The following is a 25,058-nucleotide window of genomic DNA, read 5'->3' as shown; positions in this document are numbered from 1 at the left end:
CCGCTGACCCTGAAGTTGTTTGGCAAAGAGCGGCGCGCCGAGGGCAGCCGAGCCCTCGACGTCGGCCGAGCCGGCAGTGCCGGCGGCAAGTCCTTCGGCTTCTCGACTTCGTCTCTCCGGCGCAGCGAGTCCAGCATCTCCTCCAGCGAGCTCCGCGCCATCGTCGCCGGCGATAACATCACCAAATTCACTCGAATTTCTGCCTCAAAAGCTCAATTTCCACCTCAGTTGAACGAATTCAAACCCTGCGTTGTCCAATTTACCAACCATGAAAACCCTAACAGGAATTATCAAAATGTAAGAATACTATTCCGATAGTCCAAATCCGTAAGAAGAATAATGACAAGCCGGAAATGTTGCGAAAAAAAAAACTACGTATCTTTTTTTTTTTTTTTTCTTTCTAAAAAACACCTTCAGAAAACAAACTCCGAAACCGCATTTGCGCAAATAATCAAGGAGGTTAAGGTTGTTTCAGAGAAACAAACCTTGTCTCTCTGTGTGCGTGTCTTTTTGACAGAGAAAGAGAGAGAAAGAAGGAAATGGAAAACAGAAATGAAAGGAAAAAAGCTGTTGCCTGTTTTGTCTTCTCGGTTTTTGAAAACAAAATTCGCAGCTTAACTTGGATGACAGATTTGTTGCTGCCGTTGTTGTCGTTGCTTTGCTTTAAGGTTTTGTTGAAGAAATTCAAATATTTCAGGTAGGTGACTAGGTGGGGTTGAGCATTGTTTTCTTGAGAGAACCGTTTGGATCTGATAAGGATAAAAATATTGTGTGTAATAAGAATATCGGGAAAAAAAAAATTAAAAACAAAAAAAAAAGGATTCTGGGAACAAGCTAGAGCCAAAACTGCGCCGGATTGAAGAAAACGCAGAGACACTTGGGAGTTGGGACCTGAAAAGCTGAGTGTCGTTGTAAATTGGGAAAGAGCAGTTCTACTATTTGCCTCACTATTTCAAGATATTTACAAGTTTGGTATTTTTTTTTTTTTGCTTTATTGCCCTTCGCTTTTCTCGTGGCCAATCCATTTGATGCACGTGTTATACTGTTTGGATGGCATATTTGGCCTTTTCATTAAGAGAGCTGTTACAGATTTATTTCCTTTTCATCTCTTTTATAAATTCTCTTATACAAAAATTGACAAAATATGAAAAACAAATATTTCTCTTTCAGAAGGTTTTTTTTTCTTTATGTGAAAAATAAGTTAAGAGCGTTTTATATTTTGAGTTGTTTGTTAATGTTGTTATTTTTTTGCTAAAAAAAACAAAAAATTACTCTAAAAAGCGTTACGAAACGAATTTGATCCTCTTTTGTCTCGGTTTCATTTTTACACTAGAGCTAGTTGTATTTTTGTAGGTTTGTTAATTTAGCCATTTATGGGAATGTTTCAATATCTTCAAGTGTAGTGAATGTAATCAAGCATGGCCATATTGATATTATCGATTATCACAAGAAAACATTAAAACAATAATAGAATAGGGAAATAAAGTAAATGACTACTTCAAGATTAAAGTATTATATGTCTTGAAAAGAAGGAAAAGCTACAATTGATAATTTATGCTTGAAAGGTAAGAAAGAGAGCTCAAGGAAAGGAAAGTGGCAAGGAAATTGTGTGAGATGAGGGATATCATGTTTTTGATATATATATATATTGGTCTTCCCTATTACTATTTCACGTTCAACTCTTGCAAATTCATTACTGAATTTGTGAAACCCAAATTTCGTCCTACAAATGTAATGGTAGATTTTTTTTTTTTTTTAATTGGAGGAGGACCAATTAAAAAGAAAATAATCGCTTCATATATATATATATATATATATGGAAAAAAAGAAGAAGATGGAATCAATCTTTTTATTGGAGCCTCCATGCATACGAAATCTCCACCTTTTTTGCATCACCTTTGTGGGGGAACAATAATCATTCTAGAAATGCTATATATACTACACTCTTATTCTGTTACGCTAATGTTGTAAGGAAATTTCTTTGGCGCTATTTTAAATTGGTCGGAGGATATTTTCTCAAGATTGGTTTGAAGGAAATTTATATCCATATTGCAATGCTCATCAATTTTTAGATTTTTATTTCTATTTTTTAACAAAGGCTAATCTAATGATTAATGGGCACTATCATATCAATCCATTAGTAAAATTGACGTGAAATATGGGTATAGTATATAGCATTACTCTAATCATTTAGAGCCTAAACCTACTTATCACTATTTGATGCTACATTTTATATGATAATCAAGGAGTTCTCTCAATTTTTCCCTCGCTCATAAATTATGACCACGTCTTTTTTTTTTTTTTTTTTTTTTTGGTTAAGAACAAATTTACTCTTTCGTTTAAGAAAAATCAAATCGTACAACTTTCAAAAGATACAATAACATGAAGGAAATCAATATATTATTTCATCCAAATTTTCTCCAAATCAGGGAAAGCTGCTTTTACCAATAGATGAGTTGTCGTACTTGCTTCCCTCATTGTGTGCAATATTTGCCATGAATGAAAGCTATACAAAATTATCTTTGAATCATCAATCAGAGTCGCATGCCTACTCCATGATTGTTCCTCCTTTCATAATGCCAGTACTATTTTCAATGCATTACCTTCCCGAATGATATTGGGCAATCCCAGATCCTTGCTAAACACTACCGTCTTCCAATCATAGGCGTAGAACCTGTTTGGTATTGCGTTTGAAAAATATAGTTTTTAAGTCAAAAAGAGTTTTTAGACAAAAGCTTTATTTTTAAGCTTTTGTCAAATGTATTTTTTGGTTATTTTTATGTTTTTTGGACCCTTAAAAGTACTTTTTTACCGAACAAATATTTTTTTCTTCAAACAGACCTTTTGAGTGTTAAAAATACTTTTAGACCCCTCAAACGCAATCTCAATCAGGTCGTAATAGGCAAACTTCAATAACCTTACTACCTAAAGTCAAATATGTAATTATTGTTCCTAAAATGGCTAAGATCCAAGTAGTCACATATTAATGCAGCATTACGTACCCATTGGCAAGTTTGTAAATATGCGATGGAATAAGGTCAATATTGACTTATTGAGTACATAAAATAAATGGCAGTAAGTGGCTCTGGCGACCTTCTTCGACGTGCCAAGAAGGATAAGAAAATGTGTTTTGTCGCTGAGCGGCCCTTCCGTTTTGTTGATGGCACTGATGTTTTTGAAATTTTAAATCATGACTGTGACTTAAGACTCTGACCTACAAGAATATCCAAAAGTCGGAATTTGGTGAGCGTGACAGTGTAAATACTGGAGTTGGAGGGAACTTTGAATTATTATTTACTACCAGCCCATGGACAATACTGCCCCTTCATTAAGGGAGCTTTTTATTACTAGGAATTTATATATTTTTTTTGCATTTAATTATCTGTTTTTTTTTTTTTTTTTTTTGAGAAATGTTTTATACTTTTGGTGGTTTGTTAATATTTTTGATTTAATAATAAAATACAAAGTTGTTAATACTCTTTTGGTGTAAGCAGGGACGAAACTATAAGTTCAATTTTAAGGGGCGGGATTGTAAAAAGAAAAAATCTAAGGACCCCAATAAGAAAAAAAAAAACTATTTTTTCTAACAAATTAACAAACTATTTTTAATAAACCTTTTTATAGAGTTGGAGGTTGGCCGGGGGCCATGGAGTAATTCTAGGTGTCCTACTTATGTCCTATTAAGAATATTGTTGCTATTAAAATTATTATTGGGCTTATGATTGATCATTATTGAATTTTGATCAAATTGTGATTTTATAGCCATATAATTCTTAATAGGACACAAGTCGGCATTCTATAATTACTCGGGGCCATGGCCCCCACCAGCTCCCCTTAAATCCATCCCTCGGTGTAAGAGTGAGGTTTTATGTAAAAAGCGCGGGACTGCTACCTGGATAGATAAGGCAAAGGTGTTCTTTTGTGGGATTTGGCTAAAGTGTTGTGAAAAAGCAAAAAATTAATGTTTTTTTTTTTTTTTTTAAATTGTTCATATCTAATTCCATTTTCGGTTTCTTTTTTGTGAAAAAACTTGTAAATAAATTTGGACCCAATCCTCTTTTGTGATAATTGAAGAAGCAAATATTTAGAAAATTAGGGGGGGAAAGAAGAAGATGAAGAAGAAGAAGAAGAAGAGGAGATAACTGGAGAATAAACTAAAAATAGCATAGGAAAAAGTCATTGAAGGTTTGTAGTTTGTGTGTATGCATGTCTTATGGCAACATGAGAGAACATTTTATGACTATCCAATCATAAGACATGATGTCATCTAATTTTAGAAGAGAGGCTGTTTCAACGGCAAGAAGAGCTGCCCGTATTAGGATCAGTTTAGAGGCTGCATACATCGGACACTCCGAAGAGTCCCAACAGATAATAGGTTGATTTTTTTATTTTATTATTTTTTTTACGGCATTTAAGTAAAATCTCTAGATAAAATCGATTATTAAGGCAACAAAATTTTGAAAGAGATTATAATCCTTTCGGGGAAGGGGATTCCAAGTTTAGATGGGGAGATAATGGCTATTTTTATTAAGGACATAAATTTTCTCTAAATCAATTTAGAGAAAATATCTTCAAACCCATTTAAAATAGTGTCAAGTATCAATAAACATTTAAAAGGTACATTAAATTTAATTTAAGTTAGTAAACTGCTATTAATGATGTTAAGAATTTAAGGAGCAACTTCACTTTGATCCCTAAACTTCTATTCGATTTTACAAACCCTTGAACTTCCAAATCTCTCATTTTTTATCCATGAATTTTCAATTACTCTCAATTAGAACCCTTCCGTTAATTTTAGCCGTTAAAAATACAAAAAAAGACCAAAATGTCCTTGATTTTCATTTTTTAAAAAATAAAAAAAACATTTTAGAAGTTATAATTTTATACAAAAGTCAGGGGTATAAACGTCATGCAACATTTAAAATCTGACAGAGGGTCCAGATTGAGAGTAATTAAAAATTCAGAGATCAAAAATGAGAGATTTGAAAGTTTAGAAGAAGTTTGTAAAATCGAGTGGAAGTTCAAGAAACCAAAGTGATGTTTTCTCAGAATTTAATGTGCATTTTAAATGTTTATAGACATTTGATATTATTTTAAATTAATTGGAGAATATTTCCTCTATACTGGTTTGGAAAAAATTTATAATGTGTCTCAAAAAAAAAAAAAAAAAAACTTTGTTTTTTGTTTTTTGTTTTTAGGGGACAAAATCATGCTTTTATTAAAATTATCAAAAAATAAGAATGGCAAAAAAAGCATGAGAAAAATAAATACCCGGATGATTTGATTTGATAGGCACAGAGGGCGGACATAGAGAATGTCGGAATCATTCTTGGACTTTAAAAAGGGTTGGGTTTTTCGTCTTTTTGGAAGGATATTCCAATTTATTTTTCAGAGAAGTACTTCAAGCCTCTCATTAAGTTTGAGTTTACTTCGGATTGGAGAATCTCCTCCGTTTCATTAAGCCGTATAATTTATATTATATAAACAAATAGGATAAATAAAATAAATAGAATAAAAATATATAATTAGAAAAATAAAATTAATTGATGAGGGATCTCCCGACATAATCTCTCATTCCTTTAACTAATCTTATTCTTAAATCTCATTAATGAGATTGATAAAAATAAATATTTTTATGTATTCCTTAAAATTTCTCTATGTATTAAAATGATTTATATATGTCTTATTTCTTAAGATACTATTGTATCATATATTTTATTATACCTATTCTACTATAGTATCCTATATTTGATTGCGCTATATTTTAATTTTTTTTTAAAATGTTTTGTTTAATTTAATAATAAAAACAACAAATCAAAGTATAGTGGTCCACAATTAAGGTCTCATATAACGCAAATTCTTGCGCCCCTCTTGTGGCTCGATGGGTCGATGCTGGTTCCTTTTCTAGCAGCATTACCCTCTTTGCAAAAATCCCCCCTCTCCCATGATATTTTATTTTGGGTGCATTTGAAATTGTGATTTCGCAAAAATATGTGTTTTTAAAATATATCGCTAAACGTAATGCGCTTGACATTACGATTTAGAAAGCATATAATCTAAAATATATATTTATATATATTAAAAAAAAAACAGCGATTTCTATAAACAAATTAGGGGATGTTTATTTGAAAAAGCGTGAATTTAAACCGAAATCATGATTTCGAATAACAAATATTTCATAAAAAATTATTTTTTAACATGTTTTACCAACCCTTTGTTATTTTAAAAAATAGCGATTTAAAAAACGTAATTTTTTAAATTGCACTTATTAAAACTGCAATTCAAAACGAACCTTCATATTACCAAAAAAATCGTAAGTCATGATAGTCCATCTATAAGTAAATGAAAAGAACCTCCATATATGTATATTTATACATAAGATTTACATCTTGGTACACCTATTTTACCATAATAATGAACAGATTACATGGTGACTACGCTGTGGGAAGAGCCATTTCTTTTCTTGCTTGAGATTGGACTTCATTTACTATCATATCAAAATTCCTTATCATGATTCATGCTTAGGAAAATTTCATAACAACTCACGGAGTTTTCATGTGATTTGAATTTACTCTTTAGATTTTTTAAAATCACATTTGAACCCTTTAAGGTTGCCGTGTTTTGTCATTTCACTCCTTTCCTAAAAAATAATTACGTTGACATTAAGTTAATGTGGTGTCGTGTAAATAGTTTTGTCATGTCACATGTCACATATTTTTATTGTATAATAAAAAATTACCAAAAAAACTGAGAAAGAAGTTAAAAATAAATAGAGAAGCCGGTAATTCACCCTCCATTACTGCCCGCCCCTACTGGGAGGAGGTGGGAGGAGAGATGGGAGGGGATAGAAGTGATAATTCAACTCCACCACCTTTAAAAGGGGATTGCAACCACACCCATGCATGCAGTGCGGGTGGCAACCCCGGGTGACCACACGAGCTACCCCACTATTTGGGGAGTGGGGGGAGGTTTTACCTATGACACTCTAAAAGTTAGTCTCATATGGAGTTGGTATATTACTTACATTGAATGTCTAGATTATAAAGATATTCATATGTTTTAAGTTATACATTGATTCCATATTAGATAATATTGAGCTTTTGTAAGTAATTTTAGGGAACTCAAATTACAACTTACTTAATTATTTTAGAGTAATAGCACATTCGTGGCAATTTTTTTTTTTTTTTTTCTCAGGTCATTTCAAATAGTATCAAAGCAACATAATAATACCATGTAGTGCTTAGATAGCACTCCATAACATGGACTTTGACGAGGACATCAATGATTTAAGTGAGAGATTGTAACACCCCAAAAGTTTGTCCAACATTCGGTGAGTGGATTATAAAAGTGTTCATAGATGTTAAGTCTCACATTTGTTTTTTATTATATGAGACTAAAGTTGACAATTTTTGACACGATTCGTGAACCCGACATGAATACAAGACGAAATTAGCAAGTTAGAGTTTTGTGTAATGGAGTTCATGTCAATTCGGGTCAATCTGAGTTAATCTGTTTACTAAACGAGTCAATCTTGTGCCAACTCGCCTATTCCATTGGTGACCTGCATAGCCTATATAAATAAAATTATATTTTTTACAATTAAAGAACAAAATAATTAAAGGCTAAAATTCATATAGATTCATTTTTAAAATTCATATAATTTTTTTTTCTCCATTTAAATTCATATATAGGTGTGAAAATGGGTCAAACAAGTCATATTTTGGGTCAACCTAACACGAACTGTTTATTAAACGTGTTAATACGTGTCGTGTCAAGTCAACCCAACACAACTTGTTTATTAAATGAGCTATTTTGTGTCACTTATTTGTTTAAATGAGTTGTATCAGGGTTGAAAGGTTTGACCCGTTTAATTAAATGAGTCATATTTAGGTTAACCTAAATCTGATTGACCCGACTCAAAACTGACACGCCAATTAGAATTGCCAAATCTTTATGAGAATATGTTTTATAAATAATTTTAAGGAGTTCAAATTGCTAGCACTTTATCTAAATTGTTACAACTTCCTCCCCCTCTATCATTGAAGGTGGGTGGGGATCTACCCTTCGCTTTTAAAATATATATATATATATATATATTAAACTCATTAACGAGGTCAATGCCACCTAATTAATTTTGGACTAAAAGAGAGAAATAAAAAACACAAAAACTTAAAGGAGTTAATATGCAATTTTAATTTTAAAAAAACCAAGGAGTGAATAGAAGTTGCCTAAAAACCCAGAAAGTTATTATAAAATTAATTATAATAAGATTTGGAAACTAGTTATGGACTTCTTTTTTTTCCTCAATATGGTTGCAAGTATGATTGTCTCATTTGTTTGGATATATAATAAGAGGAGTGCTACATATCCTAAATTTTCTTTTCAAAATTTAGTTATTAAATGATGTGTCACAAATTCATGAAATTTATTATTTTGAGAAGTGTGTCACAAATTCATAAGATTGTGACACATCATTTGAGAACAACTATTGAGAAGAAAGTCTTGAGATATCTAACATTTCCCATATAATAAAAAACCTTCCTATAAATTGAAATATTGTTGACGTGACAGCCTCAAATTAGGCAATTTATAATCTGTAGTGTTAATATGTCCACATGTCAATTTTTAATTTTTTTTTTTGGTTATATTATAACTAATAATCAATGATAGCAAGACAAATGCAATAAAATCACTCCATTTATTTGAGATCAAATAAGTATTTTACCTGTTAAATTCCGAATATGTGCAGATTAAAGATACCACTATAATAAAAGTTAGAATAAGAGAGCAAGTTCGAATGATTTCGGATTTAGAGAAGGCTAAATCTGTAATTTGAGCAACTCAAATCATACATAAAAATTTATAATTCAAGTGGAGGGAGATTATGATAACGGTAACGTGGCCCCCGCTAATTGGGGGGGAAAAAGGCAGAAGCAGATGGATAAGTCAACAACAAGAAATTGCCCATGGTTTTTTTTTTTTTTTTTGGAAAGAAATTAGAACTGGCACAACCACCTTTTTCTATGGTTGTCTGAACCGGCAAAGACCACCTAATCCCAGGGTTACTGGGAAATAATGGCTGTTCTTTTCTCCTTTTTTCAATTTGATTGCTAAAACATATATTTGGAGGGTATGATATCGTGACCCACTTTATTATTTGTTCAGAAAAGAAGAGAAATTGTGACCCCATTTGTTACGACCAAATGCTTGTTATGATTGCATGGTTAAGTTAGAACAATATTCTGAATAGCAATGACTAATGCTTTGATCTTATGGAATCTCATATAGGTCTCTAGCTCCTCAATCTTTTTTTTTTTTTTTTTTTTAACATGTAAAAAAATAAAAAGGTGGGATAACATAATTTCAATAAATAATAATAATAATAATAATAATAATAAAAGTGGGTAACATACCATAATAGGGGAATATTGCCTTTTATTTTATGGCTTCTTAAGGTTGCCACCCTACCAAGGTATTCTCAACAATTATGGCCCTTTTCTCTGAATAAGGGCTACTGACTTATGTAGACAAGCAGAAGAATCCTTGATCATCTCTTATTTTCTTAAGATTTTTATTTTTGTCCCCAATAGACAGCTCAATCAGTTAGAGACCACATTTCACGAAATGGAGATCACTAATTTGAATCTCATATCTTCCTCTTGTGCGGATATGTAAAAGAAAAAAAAAATTTAGTCTTTAGATTTTCATACAATTTTAATTTAGTCCATAAATTTTCAATTTCAACAATTAAGTTCTTAAGTTTTCCTCTAGTTTTGAATAGATCCATTTGTCAAGGGTTCACATCACACACACGGTACGTTGATTTGAGTTAGTTTGAGGACAGTACGTGAATTTTACCAAAAAAAAAAAAAGAAAAACTCAGTTAATTGTGAGACAAACATTTTGTATTAGGCATCTACTGACAAAATTCGAAGAAAAAAAAAAGTGAAAGTAAATAACTTATTAATTTTGACTTAATCGATAAAGTGGCATTTCCAAAATCTAGACATTCTCGCAAGTCTTGGGGTTTTTCATATCACTGAATCGTGCCATGCACGTCACACCTCTGGATTAGCAACATCTTTTATTAAACAAATTAATTAAGGAACATGAAAATGGTCCCATGCCAATTCACCACAAAGTTTGTCTGGAATATCGTTACTCGTTTACCGATATTACCGGGGATTAGGGTTATACAAATTAGCCTACACCAAACGTAATCATTTCCACTTCTAAATTCCAAAAGTGCTCTAATTATGACTGCATGAGCCATTTCCTAACTTCTTATTAATTATTATTAAGTTTCCTCTCAATCGTTGACTCAAACAACTTTCATGTTAATCACCTTAAAATTCACATCAATTCCATTTGGTTATCATGCTTTAGTAAAGTTGCTAGGTAATTTTTCTGATTGAAATAATTACCTACCATTTTAGAATATATATATATATATATATGTTATGTACTAGGTAGAGTTATGCTATGTAAGTGAATCTAAAAAAATATAATAATCATTGATCTTTTTAGAATATAATGCATGTATAACTTACACATCCTAGATCATGACATCTTGATGATGTAGTTGATCATAAGTTAAATTCAGTTAACGAACACTTGCAAGACTTGTCAAAGCTTACCGACGAGAGAGTTCTCTAATGTTTAAGTTAACAATAAAGGAAAGTGTATATTGCTCAAAAGGAGAATTAGGGTTTTCTCATATGAAGTCTATGAGCGTGCGTATGGCTCATATATGGAATGGTTTTATAACCTTCCCTTATGTATATTTTTCACTAGTGAGTTTTGGACTAAGTCGGATTCTACATTGTTTGAGTTTACGTCAGACTGAAATCATGGATTAGTTATTCTTAATGCTACAATCATGACATGTTTTTAGTGGAAATTTTATCTAGGTTTTTTCCTTTGGTCAAGTCCTATATTCCGTTTTCTACTTTGTTCATTTGCGTTGGCCTTCGTGATCTAGTTGAGAATTGCGGTTCGAGTTTTATCATACTAACTCGAATCTTAGACTCCCATATCCCTTTTTTCAATCTAAATTGGTTGAGTATATATTTGGTCTACCATATCTTAACTATAATAATAATGAACTACTTTTACACCATGGCCTATTCACATCTATTAATTGGATTAGGTGACCATCCTAGCCTCTAAATCCATCGTTTTGTATTTCACAGCAAGATGTTGTGGCTGTCATGCTTTAGTAAAGTTGTTAGGTAAGATGTGTGGTTTTTGATTGAACTAAAATCCTAGGCTGAAAAAAGAAAGAACATATAAAATGAATGCCCTAAGAACAACTTTTACACTTAGGTATGTGTAAATGTCATTAGATTGCCCCCCTGTTCTTTTCTTTGTCATGTGCTAAGATACCTCACAATCATTGAACATCATTGTAAGGAGGATGAAGTTTCTGACAGAGTGGAATAGTGTCAGTTGGTCTAAAAAGAGCTCACCAAAGTTTCAGTTCCTTGGACTTCTCATGTCCTGTTGCAGTAACCACCAAGTCAAGGATATGGCAAAAAGAGATAAGAAAAAGAATATATATTTTCATTTCGTTTTTATTAAAATTAGGGCAGACATTTTTTTACACGATTTACAAACTTTTAATGCGAACTTATATGAAATTAGTAGGTTATAGTTGAAGAGTTTGAACCGTTTAATTAAATGGGTCAGATTATAATTAACTTATATAATTTTATACTTATGTTTTAATACAATCCAAACTTGATACGCAAATCTACTATCGACGATGAATGACTTGACATGAGTGGACACCAAGCCAAGCAGGCCCCTCCAGCCAAAGGGCCATCAACCACATCCAATTTCTTTAAGCTATGGTCCCAGCCTGCGCTCCCTTTAACACAATCCTGCTTTATGAATCACTAAGTTTTAAACTATTTACTACTATGGAATACTATTACTTGCTTCATAATGCATCGCACTTGGTTATGGAGCCCAGTGAACACACTTGGTTTCTGTAGCCAACATTCTTTTTCAAATCCTTAATTTGTATAAATTTCTAAGTGCTGGAGTATTACAATTTTTATTATAAGTCCTTTATAAATTGACGTGGCATTTCCAGTGACACATACCGTTACAAACTGTTAGGTGGGAATTCCTGTGACACTTATTTTCATAAAATTCCGATCATATATTGGAAAGATGAGTAGTTCATATAGAGTGAGTAATTTATAAAGATATTCATGATTGTTAAGCCTTGTATTGTTTACTTATTAAGTAAAATAGGAATTTATAAGTAATATTCGAAAAGCTTTAAATTAACTAATTTCTCTAGAGCTGCATTTTTCTTTGTATCGTTACAGTGTAGGGCCTTTTTTAGTTTCTTATAAACATTTGCTGATTTAAAATGCTCATAAATCATTTGAATTTGCTACCCTACAAACAAGTGTGGCCCCAGATGATAGTATACTGCCAAAACAATCCATACCTAACGATTAACTGGGGCCATTGAAATACTTAGCCGGGTATTGCCAACAAGAAAAACTCCAAACAACAATGGAATTAGCTGCTGTTTTTGCACAACAATGATTTCCATGATGGGACACACTATCTGGCATCGTCATTACCAATGCTGAAAGAGGCAAAAACACATGCCATAGCCACACAAAATGAATTATTTGACACCATAAGTTCATAACCCATATATAAGTGCAATTGCTTCTGGGTTTCAATGAGTTCCTATAAATGGCAAATGGCCCACTGTTACTTCTTGTACCACTATTGGAACTATCCGAGGTTTGGTGCGTGAATTAAGGAAGTGCTAGTAATCTATTGGCATTTCAAGTTTGGATTGTATCGTGATTTGGGTATAAGATTATATAGGTTTATCTTAACATGACCTATTTAATTAGTCGGGTCAGACCATTTAACCCTAATCCACTAGTTTTATGTTGAGTTAGTTTCGGGTTTGCAAATCATGTCAAAAATTGCATTGTGGGCCAAAGTTTGATTCTTTCCTTCTTTTTTTTTTTTTTTTTTTTTTCTTCTTATTCATTTTCTTGGGTTTTTGGTAAAGATTTATTTTGCTAATTTGGAAACCCATAATCCTGGCCCAAGTTAAGATTAATGGGCTAGACCCATTACGGCCCAATATGGTATCGCTTTCAAATTTCAATGAGCTAGGGTTTTTGCCTTCAAACCTCCCGGGAACACAAAAAAAAAAAAAAAAAAAATCACCTCTCTCACACACAGCCATGGCGAAGAACAGGAATAAGAAGCGAAACGCAGCCGTTTCAATGGATATTACAGAAGAGACCGTTTCAGATCTCCCTCAAGGTACGGCTTCATCTGCCGAGGAAAACGAAGGAAAAATAGAGTCTTTGAATTTTCAATTTGTTGTTTTTATTTTTGATTTCTATTCTGCGTGCGTGTTGTAGCAGTAAAATTTACACATTTTTTCATTGTTTTGTGCAGTAATGGACACGACAGAGTCTGTAATTCAGAGTCCAGCTTCTGCTGCTCACATTAAGTAAGCATTAACAACAATTCAATTATCACTGGGGTTGTCTAAAAAACTATGTTTCCCAGTGAAAAATGTGTGAAATATTCTTTGTAGGTCTGAACAATATTTGTACGTTTAATATATATGTAATGGGTTATGTTCATGTTGTCTGACTATATTGGCTGCTAAGTTACTAAGATGATTTGTTGTAATTTTATTATAAATCCATTACATTTGTATTGTTTTCTGGATTGTATGTACTTGCATCTTGTTTTTTTTTTATCCTCCAATTGTAGCGAATAGTTTCTGCAAGGTGGAGATGAAAGGGAGAAGGAACTGTTAACCAGTTGGGGATGATCTTTTCCTTTTTCTGAAATTTTATTTGAGGTTTAGGATAGATTAATATAGATTAGGATATTTTATGGAGGAATCTAAATTAGGGATAGATTAATATAGTCACAAGTAAATTAACTTTCTTTTTACTTGTGACTTATGATTTCTGTGCAAATAGGGAGCCATGGTTGCAGCTCCAAACCAGAGGTAATTCTGGTCTTGAAGTTGAAGGTTTCTTTTTGCTTAGTTTTATGGCACCTTTGAAGTAGGGGAATACGAGCCCCAGCTATTCTGGAAGTGCATGTTCTGTAGCTGCTCTGGCATTTTCTATATCTAACCTTTCTGGGGTCTTAATCTTAAATCTTAAATGTTTGGCTTTTGACACCTATATACTGGCTTTGTATGGTTCATGAGCATTTAGATGGGTACAACTTTCTTGAATTGGCAGTCTTCAATTTATTTATGTGTTTTGCATCTATGGATTCAAATCCTTTCTTTTTTGATTTGTAAGGACTATAGGTGACCTAGAGATATGTTCACAATAAATCCATTCACCCTGGTTTTTCTTTTTCTCACTAAGTTTACTTTAACCTTGCCCTTGTTTGGTTTCAAATGTGATTACTATTTGAATCCTTTGTTTCTTCTTTTTTTCTTCCTCTAATCACGGACCTCTTTTCTAAACAGAAAGGTGAAGAAGGGAAGACCAATGAAGAGATCAAAAAATGTCCGAAAGATGAAAGCCGTTGCAAAAGCTATATCTAAAAGCGAGAAGTATGATGAGAAAACTTCAAAGCATGAAAGCAAAAAGTCGAGAACACAATCTGCGAAAACACTGTATGACTGAAGAACCAAGTATCCCATCTACATGACCATAACATTATAGGAGTGGCTTAGTATCATCAATTCCTTTGTGTGATCTCTGCATCAGTTTACTTACCTCTACATCGGGTAATTTATATTCTCTTTTGTATAAGCTTTAGAGTGCTTATTAGTTGAATGTTTTTGCTAGTTCAAGTAATTGAAATATAATTTCTAGTATTGTTAATATATTAATGGTTCATGATATTGAGGATTATGATCTGCTGAGTTTGCCTGTGATAGGACATAAACTTAGAATAAATTCGGATGGTTCTCTGCAGGGGAGGACCTATTAATTTTTTATCTTGTGGGGGGTGGGGAGAAGATAAAAAGCCTATCTTATATATATATATATATATTTGTGTTGAAATAGTCAAATTACAAAAAAACCATTTGAAGAAGAGAAATATGTTTAATTATCGTACTAATTTTTTGTATAAAAAAAGGGTTAACTTGTGCTTTTGGTGTGTATCTATCAAATCAATCATTGAAGTTTTTTTTTTTTTTTTTTTAATTAATCATTGAGTTTTTTAAAGTGATAAAAATGAGTCCTTGTACTTTTTAACATATTTTCATCTATTTTCGCCAGTGGGCCATTTATCATGCCTAAAAGAAATCAATTGGTCCAATAATGCTGCGCCATGTGTGTTATCTTCATATAATTATTGTTTGACAATTATCAAATATTGCCAAATCATTTATCTCGCCCTTTTGGCTTCACATTAGCCTCACCACACATCATCAAATCGATGGTTTTCTTTCACGCCTAATTTATTGTCATTATGTTTTTAAGATGTAGCTCAATCGACTGGAAACCATGCCTTATGAAGCGGAGGTCTCTAGTTTGAATCCTCCTCCCCCTCTTGTGCAGACTTGTCATAAAAAAATAAAAATAAAAAACTTAATGTCATTACCCTTGCATAGTTATTCTTTAACCAAAGCAAAAAAAAAAAGTTCGTTAACAGAAGCAGACAAAAACATTGATTTTACAATGTTAGAAAACCCGATGACTAATTTGATACACACCCAAAGCACATGGACCATATATATATATATATATATATATATATATAAACTTGTATTTCTTGTATATTCAAATGACACATAACACTTTTAGATATTAGTTTATAAAAATTCATATAACTCATTTTGTAGGAAATTTACTCCTACAAACTGGGTAGTAGGAACTCCTATAGTCTAGCCTCTAAAAAAGTGATATTTATCTCTTAACAAGTACTAAGAAGTACATTTTTTTTAATAGCATGTGCTTCTCAATTTTTTTTTTTAATAACATTAATAAGAAAATAAATGCTTATTACATGCTTAAATGACACATGTCACTTTTTAGAGGTTGAATTATAGAAACTCTTACAATAATTTGTAGGAAATTTTTGTTCCCCTAATAATTTTTGGATATATTTGTTGAATTAAGATATTTATAAACTACATTTTTATCTCACAACTATTCCACGATTGTATAATTGACCGTTGATTATAGGCGTATCGATATATCGATTATAGGCATATCGATTGTATAATTGACCGTCGTCCACAACCTTTCATCAATGGAGCCATCCATTGGCTTGCCACAGGACGAGAGCCTCGTTGCACTCTACGAATCAAATCTTGCTGCAACAAGAAAACGATGTAGCAAGAAGGGGAATCCAAGAGGAAAACAAGATAAGAGTAGAAGGTTTAAGCATTAGTTAATTTCTCGGTTTCAGATTCTTTTCTTAATTGGGAATGCTTGGATTTTCTTTATTTCAGATAATACGTACTCATATTTTCTTTAATATTTTCTTTATATTATTACTTAAAGTCACATACCGTTGATATATATATTTGTGATTTTAATTCAAATGATCGTTCCTGCAATCATACATTTGGCAAAGGAAATGCGTATAATTAAATCAAAAAAAATACAAGCAGAAGCTTATACACATGCAAGCTTCTGAGATGTATGCACTATATACAGTAATCAATCATGCCAGCCACGATGGCCTTATAAGATTTTATAATATGATAAATATAAAGTGGAATAATAATAATAAAAAGAAATAGAATAAACATAGAGATTAAGGTAGTTCGGCATATGTCATAATATTTTTATGACATTTGAAATAGCATATTGCAAAGCATGTTCTACGAACCGTCCACATGAACAAAACAGCAGTATTATTACACCCCACTAGATAGGATGATCCGGGCTCTAAAACTCTCCATTGGGTAGAGTAAAATGTCTTCTGTATGAAGAATAAGCTGCATGACTTAAATTGTACTCTGACATCAAGTGTTTCTAGTGATTCTGCAAGGAGAAAATACATAATTAATGTAAAACTACCGACATGACCATCTGTCAACGTTTTGTAAGAGAAAAGTACGAGGTTTGTTTGAAACCTAAGGAGTAGATCAAAAGCTTGAAAGCAATGCAGATTTGTGTTGACTAGAACAAGACATCTGCACACTTGATCAAATTCAATGAAGATAACTACTTATATTTACTAATGAAAGAGTAAAAAATAATTACAAGGATCAGGATAATTTCAGAGACCAGAATATCTTATTTTACTTTCTCTGTCTTTCCATAGCAGAACCACAACATTTCCAGCCTTGAAATTCATCCATCTGCATGAGATCATCGCAGACAGGCTCACTCAGTGCAACTGTTCCTTCCCAATCATCCATCTTGTACTGTGAGTCTGTGATCGATGCATACTAAGTCTAGCTGTCATCTTGTGAAACTTCGATCTTCTTTCGATCCAACATTTTTAAATGAATTACGAAACCCTCCATAACCAGTTCCCCAATTCATTCGTGCCGCTATTGTACATAGAGCATCATTTCTTTATGGTTAAGTGAGGGAAGGGGCGACATATATATAAGATGAATCAAAATGTCTTAATACTATGAATGAGTATCGTATTAAGTTAATCGATACTAACAGATGAGTGGAATCACAAAAAAAGAAAGTGTTATTCTCGAGTCAATGTTGATAGAATAAGTCGTCGTAGATGTCGGCTCCGGAGCGTGGTGATATGTTACAATCTTAAATGTTCCACATGATTCAAGTGCAATGTTAACCGTGCTTATGCCGTGTGAAACGGTGGTCTGCAGAGAGAGATGTGATATGCAAGAGAGAGAGATAGCGGAGAATGAAAAAAATAAAAGTGGGAAAAAGAGAGAGCATGTGAGAGAAATAATAAAAAAATAAAATAGTTATGTGAACAATTCCCGCTCTATGTTGCGGGACACTGTTTACAAATACTCAAAATATCTATTTTGCATTTTTTTTTGCTAATTCAATGTGTGTTTTTTTTTTTAACAAATCTAATTAGTCATTTCAGATAAAAATGTCATTTAGCTACTCTATTGTGAGTGTTCCAAGCCAGTTTTCAAGAGTAAATTATACATAAAATTTGTATTAACAAAATTTGATAAAAGAGTTTTTTTTTGTGTGGTTATTTCTACCTCCACGAACATTATAATATTATTAATATCACAAAGGAGCATTTATTGCAAATGAGGAAAACCACTTGAAGTGAGTTTGAATCATTTTTTCCAAATAAATATCTGGCCTTTGACAAAAAGACAAGAAGTAATTCTCTTGCGAGAGCCGTTAGACAAGAAGTAATAGTATCAACTATCAATGTTCATTTTCGCTGCTTAACGAAACAATCGAAGGTAGAGCTCTCTCTCTCTCTCAAACTTTGCAGATTCTTTTGTCCTTTGTTTGGTTGCTGTGAAAACCGTGTAAAATGAAAAGAAAATTTTCGATTTTTTTGGTTTTTTCTTATCATATTGGAAACTAGCTCGCCTCAGCTAACCTTTAGTTACTTTTTTTTGTTGTTGTTAATTTGCGACTTTCTTTGAAACTTTTGCAGATGAGCTTAGTTATAAACCACTGCCGTAGTTCTTGCACAATCTCCAGTTGCAAGTATGCCCGTACAAACGGTATTCACGGTGAGCTAATTGGGTGTGTGTGTGTGTGTATTGGAGGCCTTCAAAGAACCTTTTACATGCCAAAATTTAGGGATTTTTAGGAGTTTTTAGGGGAGCCCACATGGGTAAAATCTCATTTTTCTTCTTTACATCATCTTTAACATTTTGTGGCATTGATTTTAGCTGACCTTTCTAATGTCAAAATTCACCAAACTTGATATCTCAAGTGTCTCTCTCTGTTTTTTTCCAAGTTGTTTGATTTATAAATATATTTTTATATGAATTTTTGAGTCATGGTAGATTGTCAGGATGTAGATACTAACAATTTTATTTGCATTTGCGAATAAATTTTTTGTTTATTTCTTTCTTTGTTTGATACAAATATACAATCTACCACAAATGAACCTCTTACTCATATATTTCAAGGTAAAGGTGGATATATAGTGCCAATCAAGATGCTTAAGAGATCTCCCAAGGCTGAGGATGGTCACAGAGATAGTGTGTTGTTGTCGAAGCATGCCGGAAGCAGTAGTTTTCAAGTTAAGACATTTGTAAATGCCATCGCAGGTAAGGACCTGTACGCTTTCTTGATGTTGTTGATTTACTATTTAGTAGTTTTTAATAAGTTTTACTCTTTTTCCTTTAGCTTTGTTTCCCTTGTTTTGGTAAAGAGCTATTGCTCATTTCTATAATAATTGCACGCCACTTGAAAGATTCATATATTATGTAGAGAGTTTTTCAAATTTGTTGTTGTTTTTTTTTTCTCCCAAAAAAAATTTAATCTCAATTTTTATGTGATTCAATTGCCTAAGCAATTTAAAATCACCAATGTGATTTAGGTCAAATGGGCATTTGGTCGTGGGTTCATGATTTACCGCATGCTTATGTAACTTGCTGAACAAAAAAAAAAAGTTCCTTGTAAATTCAGAATCTACCTGCACTTCAACAATAGAAACAGTGAGGAGCGAGTTATTGTATTAGCATAGTGATTGTCTGATGAGATTAGGCACAGCAGATTTCCAAATTTCGAGTCCCTATCAAAGTCTATTTTATTGGATGAAAACTCAATTATGTTGGTTGCATGTATTGAATTTGTTAATTCTACTTGCCTTTCCCCCTTTTTCCTTTCAAACTTCTGGTTAAAATATAGCCTGCAAAAATAGATCTTTGGTATACTTGTTTGCATTGGTGAACATCTCTTTCTATTTCTGCTGTTTCCAGCGGTGAATTTGGTGGGAACTAACACGGCAAGGGCTGTGAGTACAAATGATATATTGGTGAGAATCTGCTATTACTTTGTTTGCAATAGTGTCCTCTAATCTCATGTGTGCCCATTCATGCGTTTCACACTGGGTATCATGCGTGACTTGCCATTTTTTGAGTATTCTAGCATGTAATATATTTTTATTGATCTTTTCAATTCTAATTCTAATTTCTCATTATTGCTTGATTGTCAAATTTGCATTTTATATCAACCTAACCCTTTCGAAGAATGTTTGAGATTAATGTCTCATAAGGTTAAACATTGGTCTGCATATTACAGATCATGCGATCTTCCAAAGTCAGTGTCCAAGTTATGCTTCTTATGAATAATATCAAGAACTAGAATTATTTTCCTTAATATCAGGAAGGAGCCACCTCTGTTTATAATTTGGCTGATGGAGGTCTTGGAGATTTGTTTGGAGGCTTCCTATTTTCAGCTGGACAACAGGCTAATGAAGCTGTCCAGGACCAGTTATCAGCTCTCAGTTTTACAAGGTAAGTTCAGTCCTACACTCTGTCCTCAATGTTTGCATTGGTGTTTTTGAAGATTTTATTCAGCATTCTCTATTGCTCTGACTTTCGCTACTTATTCCTTGTGACAGTTTGGCAGTTATCTTTGGGGCAGGGCTTGTAACCAGCCTTTCTCCTTGTACGCTAAGTGTATTACCACTGACCCTTGGTTACATTGGTGAGTATTGTATATAGCAGATCTAGTGGAAACTTTTTTCTTTGAATAATGCAGCATCATAAATTTGGATCTCATCATATACTGTTTTCTGGATTGATTGGAATTATACAGGAGCATTTGGTTCTGGGAAAAGTAGAGCAGAGGTAATGACTTCCTGAATGAGTTACCTTTATTCATATTTTTGCTCACTTTTTCTGCCCCAGTTGTGTTGTAGCATCTTTCTATCTTTACTGAGACATTGAACTTCGCTATGAAATATGTTGACAAGTTATACTCATTTAAGTTAATTCTAGGTGTTGGGTCTTTAGTCTCACATGTGATGAAAAGAGATGGTCCTGAAAGAAGAAGAATTTATATGCCTCAGCACTTTGCCACCAAATATTCATCAGGGACCTCAATTGAATTTTCACTAGCAAATTTATTTGTCCTCAATATATTTTGAAAACACTGATTATTCTAGTTGATTAGCTTTTAAGCAAGATACACATATCTTTTGATACTTGTACTACATATTTCCTTGTATTTTTTAGTTATATGTATTAGTTTAGATCTTCATAACCTTACTATGTGATTGCATATCACTCACTCTCTCTCTCTCTCTCTCATTCATTTGGTCAGATCATTGGGGATTCCATTGCATTCTCATTGGGATTGGCAACCACACTAGCTGTCCTAGGCATAGCAGCCTCATTTGCTGGAAAGGCATATGGACAGATCGGGCAAGGATTACCTGTAGCTGCTTCTGGTTTAGCTGTTATTATGGGTCTAAACCTCCTTGAGGTATTGATTCATGTTGCTTCTTGTATTTTGTGTATTTTGCCACCTTCATCATAGGATCTGTGGCTAAGTGTGTCAGTTACTGAACTGCTGTAATCTTTGAAAAGACATAATAATTGTCATTTTAGAGTATTGGTGCTGTTTCAAGTGTGCTTATAATTTTTTAGGGAAGTTATTCATCAAAAAACAAAAACAAATTAGTGAAGTGATCAGGCTTAGGAAACAAGCCTACTCAAAGGCTTCAATATTCTCAAAAGGTGCTAATAGAATTTGAGAATTTAACCCCTTAGACTTTGTTTGACTTAGCTTTTTCCTAATACTACCTCTTCTAGTTATGTGCTAATCTAATGGCTAATTTACAGGTAATTGACTTACAACTCCCCTCGTTTTTTAACAACTTTGATCCCCGTGCTGCGGCTGCTAACTTCCCATCAAGTAATTGGCCTTTTTATTTTACCCTTGGTGTCTCGAGTACTCATTGTTTGCATGAATCTGGTTGTCTAAATTGCTTACAGGTTCCAAATTTAAATTAAATTTGACATGTTAGGTGTGCAAGCATATCTTGCTGGGCTTACGTTTGCTTTAGCTGCCTCACCTTGCAGTACACCAGTGTTGGCCACTCTGCTTGGATATGTAGCTACGTCCAAGGTACTTTGAAATGTTTATTTTGCTATATGTCTTTAAAGCTTTGAGTATCTTTGAGACTGCAGATATAATATGAATGCCCTCACATGTTTGCTATTTGTTCTCTCTCTCTCTCTCTCCTCTCTCTCTCTCTCTCTCTCATAGAGGAAGCTAACATTTATTGTAACTGGCTTAGGACTCACTAGCTCATAGATAAGTACCAAGTTAGCACTTATGAGTAAGTGCTTCAATATTGCTAAGGGACACCAAACTTATGCTAATGAATGGGTGGCTAGAGTTCTTTTTATTCTTGATTCTCTGGAGAAACTCTTTATATCACTACATGTCATGGAAGATAAATCTTACTTTTTGAGACACCCAACCTTAACAATTTGTCAATCAATTCAAAGAGTTCAATAAAAGAGGAGGCTTTGATGTGAACATGCATGTCAGAAGGAAAAAAGAAAGAAAGAAAGCTTTAAACGGACTATATGTACATTGATGTTTTGAATTTTTTTAGCCACATTTATCTTTAGTTTCACTCAAAACAGAGTACAATATTTTTACTCTTGTCATGATTAATAGATAAATAACAGGACATGTTCAATATATAACAGGATCCAGTTATAGGAGGCAGCCTGCTTTTGACATACACAACTGGCTATGTTGCTCCTCTGCTTCTTGCTGCTTCTTTCGCTGGAGCATTGCAGGTATGCTCTTAGCATTGCATTTTGTTGTAAATTTTTCTTAGCAAATATTAATGCTTGTATGTTTACAGAGCCTGCTTTCTTTTCGCAAGTTCTCGGCATGGATCAACCCAATCAGGTAGTTACTTGAAAACATGTAATATATATGAAGAGTAATGCTACAAACAACATTTTTATCTCTTAACTATCTTATAATACTGATGTGGCAGCCACAACCAATTCTTAAATTAATCCCCGTTTAAAAGAAAAAAGAAATTCTCAGTCATCATTAGTCACATGTTCACAGGAGTGGTGGTAGACTTGACTTTCATGACTCATATCGATCACTCCCACTCCTGCAAGCATGTAGAAATGATGTGCACGTGTCTTTCATGAACTGTTTTTCTCATTGCTTAGATTTCTTGCTTCTGATGCAGCTTTGAATTGGTTGCTTTTGCAGTGGTGCACTTCTGTTAGGAGGGGGTGTTTATACTTTCTTGGATAGGCTTTTCCCAGTCACTACTATGGCAATGTAGAGATTTACTTCTTGATGTATAGGAAGAAGAAAAAAGAAAAAAGAAAAAAAAAAATTAAGTAGATGAAGCTGCTGAACATAGACAATATATTCTCTTCTGCTCCTGCCACCACACTATTTCTCCTCTCTTTATAACTTCAATTCAATAATGTGAAGGAATTTAAAGTTTAATTTTTTCCTCATTCAGATTGAGCCCAAGATTAATGTTAGTTAATTAGGGAAACTACACATGCATATGGGTTTGTCCTATTTTTCAACCCAAGTTTGAAATATTAATCAAATATTAATGAAGATACACACTTCAACTTTCACACTCACCTTCTCACACTATCTTTTTGACGTAGTTTTGAAAATCGCTATTGAATTTGAGATTGATAATTATTAAATTTTGATTCAATAGTAATCTTAAAAGTAAAGTTAAAAAACTTGAAAATGAAAGTGTGAAAGTAGAAGCGGGTGTAACGTCATAGATGCGAGATCCATCCAAAAACCTTGAAACCATAAAGCCCAAGTGTTGAGCATAAGTTTCCTCTACAATTTTGGCATTACCATCATTAATTGCAATGGAACAGATAAGATCAGTATGGCTTACTCTCAATTTGGTTGGGTGTTGAAATTGAGTGCAGAGAAGAAGAAAGAGTGCCCAATATAGTAGGCTTTTACGTGAAGCGGTGGAGGATAAACCTTGTATTACACGTGGCCATGATCTACGGTGACATGATTCTACACCTTTGAAGATCTTTATCCAGAACTCGCACGTTTTTTCAAGCTTTCTTGGCCACATGAATACAGTGCCAACCGCCAAATATTAGGGTTCCGTCTGTATTGCTACCCCCATTGCCTTGCCACTACCCAATTCCAATTATGTACAATTTACATGTATTTTTAAATGAGCTCAAAAGGCTTTGGTCAATCACCGACAAAAACTTTTTTTTTTTTTTTTTTTACATTCATACAAGAATGGAGGAAGATTCGAACTATTAACTTTTGTTTCATGAGACGTGGTTTTTAGCAAATTGAGTTACCCCTTGAGTAGGAGTGGATCTACTCACAAGGATGTACGGGCTGACGCTCCTATTTAAATTTATTTTTAAAAAAAATTTCATATATTTTTATTTCAAATATTGCCCAGCCCATAGCCCAGCCCCTCCAATTTTTATTTTTATTTTTATTTTTTAAAAAAACCCAGCCCCTCCAAAGTCCAAACCTAACCTTTAAAAAAAAAAAAAAAACCTCTCTTTTATTCACTTATTCAGTTATTCTTTTGCTGATTCCGCTGTTGCTTGCCTGCCCCAGTGCCTACTCTTATCTTTTGGGTTTTCCCATGATCCCATCAACAGATTAACAAGAAGAAAAACGGTAAGTCTTTTAAATCTAGGGTTTTGCATACATCTAATTCCTAATTCTTTGTTCATCAACTACCGAACGAGTATTCTCAGTTATGAAGATTGTTAAAACAAGACTTTGTAACAAAATGGAAAATGGGTTGATTGTAGATAATTTACTTGTCCACATTGAATGAACAATTTTCGAAAGCTTCAATTCAAATTTGATACTTGATAATTTTGTTTCTCTAAGATCACGTTGAATGCAATTTTAGACACTTTATATTTTTCTTTATTTTTGTACTAGTGTCTACATGTTAACTGATATATCAATTTGGCATATATTTATGAAGTCTCATAAATATACTTTTTGTGATAATCATATTGTGTTATAATTTATATTTTTAATTGTATTTATCCTATTATAATAAAAATATAATATATATATATAAAGAGAACAAAAAAAAAAAAGAAATTATCATTATATTTTATTATTTTATTTATGCCTCTGCAAAAATGAACTCCTGGATCTGCCTCTTTGGGACATCACCGA

At 32.9% G+C, this 25,058-nt stretch overlaps 2 protein-coding genes across 2 annotated transcripts; both read left to right on the top strand.

Moving 5' to 3' along the window:
- Positions 1-13,193: 13,193 nt before the first annotated feature.
- On the top strand, positions 13,194-14,857 carry LOC132176099 (uncharacterized). The gene is made up of 3 exons (XM_059588224.1): positions 13,194-13,311; positions 13,450-13,504; positions 14,495-14,857. Exons 1-3 carry the CDS (start codon positions 13,230-13,232, stop codon positions 14,652-14,654), a joined length of 297 nt encoding a protein of 98 aa, XP_059444207.1. The 5' UTR covers positions 13,194-13,229; the 3' UTR covers positions 14,655-14,857.
- A 3,349-nt stretch (positions 14,858-18,206) lies between these two features.
- Positions 18,207-23,378, top strand: LOC132176685 (cytochrome c-type biogenesis ccda-like chloroplastic protein). Its single transcript, XM_059588958.1, has 13 exons — positions 18,207-18,349; positions 18,550-18,628; positions 19,034-19,174; positions 19,829-19,884; positions 20,235-20,365; positions 20,473-20,558; positions 20,670-20,701; positions 21,177-21,338; positions 21,698-21,770; positions 21,883-21,983; positions 22,577-22,669; positions 22,738-22,784; positions 23,106-23,378. The coding sequence occupies exons 2-13, from the start codon at positions 18,550-18,552 to the stop codon at positions 23,179-23,181; spliced, it is 1,077 nt and encodes a 358-aa protein (XP_059444941.1). The 5' UTR covers positions 18,207-18,349; the 3' UTR covers positions 23,182-23,378.
- The last annotated feature ends 1,680 nt before the right edge of the window (positions 23,379-25,058 follow it).

The sequence above is a fragment of the Corylus avellana genome, chromosome ca3 (assembly GCF_901000735.1).
Source record: "Corylus avellana chromosome ca3, CavTom2PMs-1.0".
Classification (NCBI taxonomy): Eukaryota; Viridiplantae; Streptophyta; class Magnoliopsida; order Fagales; family Betulaceae; genus Corylus; species Corylus avellana.
Note: the sequence above shows the minus strand (reverse complement) of the source record. Positions and strands in the feature narration are given on the sequence as shown.

Coding starts and splice junctions, on each gene's coding strand:
- LOC132176685 (XM_059588958.1), top strand. CDS start 18,550: ATGAGCTTAGTTATAAACCACTGCCGTAGTTCTTGCACAATCTCCAGT. Junction 20,702..21,176: donor CTGGGAAAAGTAGAGCAGAG/GTAATGACTTCC, acceptor TCATTTGGTCAG/ATCATTGGGGATTCCATTGC. Junction 21,771..21,882: donor GGCTGCTAACTTCCCATCAA/GTAATTGGCCTT, acceptor TTGACATGTTAG/GTGTGCAAGCATATCTTGCT.
- LOC132176099 (XM_059588224.1), top strand. CDS start 13,230: ATGGCGAAGAACAGGAATAAGAAGCGAAACGCAGCCGTTTCAATGGAT. Junction 13,312..13,449: donor CGTTTCAGATCTCCCTCAAG/GTACGGCTTCAT, acceptor TGTTTTGTGCAG/TAATGGACACGACAGAGTCT. Junction 13,505..14,494: donor GCTTCTGCTGCTCACATTAA/GTAAGCATTAAC, acceptor TTTTCTAAACAG/AAAGGTGAAGAAGGGAAGAC.